Source organism: Chaetura pelagica, unplaced genomic scaffold (genome assembly GCF_000747805.2).
Source record: "Chaetura pelagica isolate M959 unplaced genomic scaffold, ChaPel_1.0 scaffold344, whole genome shotgun sequence".
In the NCBI taxonomy this organism is placed as follows: domain Eukaryota; kingdom Metazoa; phylum Chordata; class Aves; order Apodiformes; family Apodidae; genus Chaetura; species Chaetura pelagica.
The window spans coordinates 9,402,861-9,408,289 of record NW_009953098.1 but is presented as its reverse complement, the minus strand read 5'-3'; the positions used below and the strand labels follow the sequence as shown (position 1 = coordinate 9,408,289).

Sequence of the window (5,429 nt, the reverse complement as noted above, 5' to 3'; positions counted from 1 at the left end):
GATGCGGGGTCGCGGCTGTGCCGGGCTTTGGGCTTCGCGCCCAGCTGGAGGTTTGCCGTGGGAATAGTTTGTGCAGATAAAACAGACCCGGCTTTTCCCTTCACTTTTCTGCAGCCCCCAGCTCGGGATTTTGGCTGCTAACGATTTGCTAGATGCACATTTGTTTGAGTTTTTGTCCTTCCTGAAAAGCTGGGTGCTCCTCTGGCCGCTGCCCCGGCCCCTCCTCACCCCGCTGCCTTCCGGGGGCTGCGATGCAGTTTTCCCTGTCCTGCTGCGATGCCTGACACAGGGAGCAGCCGGGGTGTTGTTTCTCAAGGGGAGCTGCAGTCTGGTTCTGAAAGTTGGAAAAGCATTTTAGTGGAAATCCTCAGATGACAGCTGGAGATTTAAGTGGGGTTTTACTTATGTCCACCAGCTCTTCCACGAGCTAAGACACAAAAGCCTTTCCTCCCCTGCCCTCTATTTTTCATCTAGGCTAGCAGCTTGTCTCTTAGTTAATGTATGTAGTTATGGATGGATTGGTTTGGACAAAAAGTAATTTTTAGTTCATGAGGACTTTTCTGTATGATTAATTTTTTCTGGAACAAGCTGCAGAGTATATTTACATTACAGTAGCTGATCCAGAGAGTTTTCCACATAGCCATTGTTTCACAGTAGCTCTTCCAGGCAATTTTTCAATGAAAAGATGTCCTGAAAGTTATTTTTTGCTTCTGTGCTAGAAATTTTTGCATATCCTTCCCACTGCTGTTTTCTTCTGGACCTTGTCAGTCACTGTGATCTTACAGCATTGTTCTATGCTTTGAAGGATCAGGGGTGTATTTTACTACCATGGTCCTTTAAAAAAAAAGAGAAAAAAAAAAGATGCTGTTCATTCAAGGCAGGACTTGTTTTTCTGGACTTACTGTAGTGGAAGATAAAGGGTATGATGACTGAACAAATGACACACCAGAGCGATGTACGCAAACATCCCAGCCTTGCTGTTTGCTTGGCAGGAGGGTGCAGGCACGTTACTGAAACGTTGCATCCCCCAGCAGCTGCCAACAGGGTCAGTGCACGCCCAGGCTCTCCGTTACCATCTCCCTTTCCATGGAGACACTAACTTAGGGCTGGAGGCGATGCTCAGATAGCACTGGCTGCAGCTGCGAGGCAGGAAAACTAGTTCATGCACCAGTTGGCAGAGGGGACAGGATCCACATGATCCAGAAGAGCAAAACCAGGTGAGCCTGGGGGATGGATTGACTCGGAAACGGCCCGAGGTAGGTGGGGCTGCCCCCACATTGTGCAGAGCAGTAGGTGCCATCAGAGCTGCAGAGCTACTGCCTTTAATATTTGTAATGATGGCAGGCTGCTCCCCCCTGAGCATGGATTACATTTCTTTAGGGTAAAGCCTTTCTCCCAGTATTGAGTGGCTGAGTAATCTTTAAGATACATTCTCAACAAAGAGCAGCCTTTGTACTGCCCGTGCTGGAGTTTGTTGCAGCACTCGTGTGTGTTGGGAGGAAGAGATGCCGTGAGCATCCAGGGCTGCAGGAGCGGCCGGTCCCTTTCCTATTTGAAATATGCCAAGCATATTCAAGGAGCTGTATGTGGAAAGCAAGAAAGGGCCATTTTAAAGGGCAGTGCCACCCTAAGGGTAACTGAGGCTCATGTACTTACTTAGCAGGATGCAGTCTTTAGTGCATTGGAAGTATTTGTCCTGGTGTCTGCCAGAAGAGCTTTAAAATCACCTTTCCTGTTTGTGGGCTTTGTGGATCTGTGGTCTCCATCTGCAAGGCAACGTGTATTTGGGGATTAGCAGATGGCGCCTTGATGGTACCAGTAACGGGATTTTTGTATCACTTATCTTTCCTTCATTAGTGGTAGGATTTGTACAGTCTGTATGAACTCAAGGGTATTTCTGACATGTCAGGTGGGATTGCAGTGTTTTGGCAACTCACATCACCCCTTCCTGTGCTTGGAGTGATTTCTGAAGGGCTGGGTGTTCAAGGTCCAGGTTGGCAGTCATAGGAAATAAACCCTTGCTAACCCTTGCATCTGTTTTTCTGTTGAGACTTAGAAACACAAAATCCTTGATAGTGGGAATTTTTGGACGTAAAATAACTGGTTTTGGCTTTCTGTGAAAAAATGTAAATGTGTCATATATGCCATATTGCAACAGCAGAAAATTCTCTGTGTTTGTTTCTTCTGCTGTGGAAAATATGTATACGTATACATGTACAGCCTCAATCTCTTCAGCTTTCAATAGCAAAAATAGCAGCAAAATCTTTTCTTTCCTCAAGGCAAGCAATAACCTTCTCTGTGGTTTTTGGAGGAGTCCCTTCTCTGCAGACAGCACTGATTTCTGCCTTCTCTGTCCCCAGCATTACACTCTCAAGTGCTGCTGGGTCCCCCTGCCCTCCCCACACTGCCTGCCACCAGTGCCCCCAAATTCACTCTGTAAAGGAAATGGGACTCAGCCCTGAATAAACACCTTCCCTTGCCGAGACATATGGCCTACTTAGTCCTCACTGTCACCCTCTTGGTGGGCTGCTCAGACAGTTGGAGTCAGATGTTTTGGGCTTGACTGACCGAGTTCCTTTTTTGCAGGTGTTTGATCCACATGATTTGTACACTGGAGAACAGTTCTCCAAGGTCCTGGGTACATTAACAGCTGTAAATAAAGCTACTGAAGGTAAGAAAGAAGGTTTTTTTCTGTTGTCTTTCAAAAAAATCTGTCTCTTGTATGTGCTTGTGTGGGTCGGGGTTTTTTTGTAATTCTTAGTTTATGATGGTTTCTGGAGGCTTGGCAGATTGTGCTGCCAGCACCAATGCCTGATGCTGGACGGTGGAATCAAGATTTCATACTTCTGCCAGCTCTGGGTTGAGATGTGACATTTCAGAGTTGTTATATATGCTCTGCAGAGCATGATTATCACTTTACTCTCAGGGACCTCAGCTCAGTGTTGACAGCATTAGGAGACCTTGAAGTAGGTCATCGTAAGGGAGCCTCGATGTAAATGAGAGTGCACCTCCCAAAATGCAAATATTGGATCTGAAATAGTGCATTTTAAAGCTGAAGAGAAAAACTGATCCATCTGCATAATATCTTTACTGAATGTCAAAACAAACGTCATTGCCAGATGCTCAGTTGATTGTATTGATATTTTCTCTCCCTCCTCTCCCTGGACCTATGGAGCAGGCTCCCGGATTTGGGAATCAAGCTGACAGCATGTCCTGCCTCCCTGGGTGTGGGAACAGGCTGCTGAAGCAAAGCAAGTCAGCTTCTCTTGTTTCCATCCCAAATATGTAGCTGTTCCCTGTAGGCTGCTTGGAGCTGATATTCAGTCACATTGGCTGTGCAAGGAGAAGTTCAAGGAGGGGAGGATGGCAGTGTGGTGCTCTGGGAAGGGGTGAGGGGACCAGGGTCTCTTCACTTAGGGGCTGAGGAGCAGGTCTGCACTGAGCTGCAACGAGTTTACAGGATGGAAAGTGGATTTGACCCCCAGTCATGTAAGCAGATTTGCATGCCCACCAAAGACCAGCACTGGCAGGAGAGATTGATTTCCCTGTTGCAGATTGCATTTTAGGTGATTAAAAAGAGAAAAATTCAAAACCCAAACCTACAATTTTCCTTTCATGGGACGGTTCTTCTGTTGGCTTACTGCATTTTGCCTAGAATTGTTTTGCAGTGGTCTTGTCAGTTGTTTCACTTCTCTTTCAGCTGATTTTTTGCTTTTGAGTTATCTTCTGCTAGTACTGAAGCTACTCAGGTGTTCAGTGAAACAACTTCATTGCTGGGTCTGGACCATCTCAATTTTTTCTGCTTTTCTGTTCTGATGCAAGGTTTTATAAAATCATTTATAAAAAGAACATATACTTACACACTATATAAACTATAGTATAAATTATCATGTATATATTATATAAACAGCAACACACGTATAATATATAATGTATAATCATAGTGTATATATGTGGATACACATATTCGTATGTGTATAATACTGCTCTGAAGAAATTCAGGTTCTTAAACTGCCTTTCTGCAGCCAGCACTCAGTTCTGCCACCAGCTCATTCCCTAGAATTCAGTGATGGTGACTCAGGCTCAGCACATCTCCTTGCAGCCTCTTACCTCTCCATTAAATCACAGCAACCAGCAACCCCATGTAGAAAGTTCTTGCACTTCAGTATCATGGGAGATACAAAATGCAGGTTACCTGGATGATGGGGAATAGCCTGTGCAAACGCTGTCATTATGATTGGCATTAGCATCATTATTCAGAAAGCAAAAAGAATAAGAAACTGCTTCTGTGCTGGCCTGTTGCTGGACTGGTGGGGTGTGTGCTGGTGGGCTTGTTATAGCAGTCCTGTTATTTACAGCCCCAGCTTGGTTCTTGCAGCCACCCATGTCCCAGGTCACCCATGCAGTCACCAGGCAAGGCTCAGGACATAGCTCTGCTGGGAGATAATTTCTATCACTATAGGCTATAGGGAAGCTGGGATTCTCTTATTTCACAGCAAACATCTGTTTGAACATATGCTTTCTCTGTTTAAATGTTAAAAAGCGCAATGCCTGTGATATAATTAGCTGCTCAGGCAGAGAGCACCCTTGGGAAAAGTACAGGGTAGAATAAATACATTTCTAAAACGTTTGCTTTTTGGTGGCTTGGCCAAGTTCCTGAGAAGCAAGAGCCTGTGTCCTACAAACCCCCACTGCAGATGGTCCAGTTTGTCCATCTTGCCAGAGGCTAAAGGCGCAGTGGAGCATCAGGACAAGCTTGGTACCAGCTTCTGCAGCTCCTGCTGTGGCTGTGGCTCTGGCATGTCTGTGCATCCTGACACCCCTGTCAGAGGCCAAGGGAAGTAGGTGACAGCTCAGGAAGCACCGTGAGAATGTGTTTCTGAGCATCCATTTGAAGTCCAAATCCTCAAGTCTTTGTGGATCTTGTTATGCAAATAACTTGAGGTATCATTTGTAGTGGATGAACTCAGAGTTCAGCAAATTTGTCCACCAAATGACAGCAAGACCGAGCTTGAAGCTTTTATCTGAAAGAGAGGGCAGGGGAGGAAACCCAGCTGTGCTGGAACAGACGAGGTCTCATCTGCCAAAAATAGTGTAGGAATGTGAGCAGAAAACCCATCTATTTTAACCATAGTTTAAGCAACATATGGCAGCAGTGTTCCATGCTGGACCAGGCATAAAATAGGATGCTGTCATGATGCAATATAAATTATATACTTCCTTGCCAAACTGTCAAAGTCAGTTTTACATTTGTTTCTAGGTTGCTGCAGATATTTATAAAAGCTTTGGAAGATTGGGAGGGGCAGGGAGAAGCATAAAATCTACAGTAACCGAGTCATTTCCGTGGGATTGTTGCTGCTGGCTTGAATAAGCAGAGAAATCTGGACTCATGGTTCATGCCCTCCCTATTTAGAAGGAATTAGGGAAAG

At 45.3% G+C, this 5,429-nt stretch overlaps 1 protein-coding gene across 2 annotated transcripts in view; it reads left to right on the top strand.

The window, feature by feature from the left end:
* The window catches only part of ARHGEF6 (Rac/Cdc42 guanine nucleotide exchange factor (GEF) 6), a 38,090-nt gene that overhangs the window by 6,351 nt on the left and 26,310 nt on the right, over positions 1-5,429 (top strand). For both annotated transcript variants that reach the window (XM_009997155.1, XM_009997156.1), the window contains exon 3: positions 2,587-2,671. In XM_009997155.1, the coding sequence (XP_009995457.1) occupies positions 2,587-2,671 (85 nt within the window). The remainder of the gene's footprint in view (positions 1-2,586; positions 2,672-5,429) is intronic.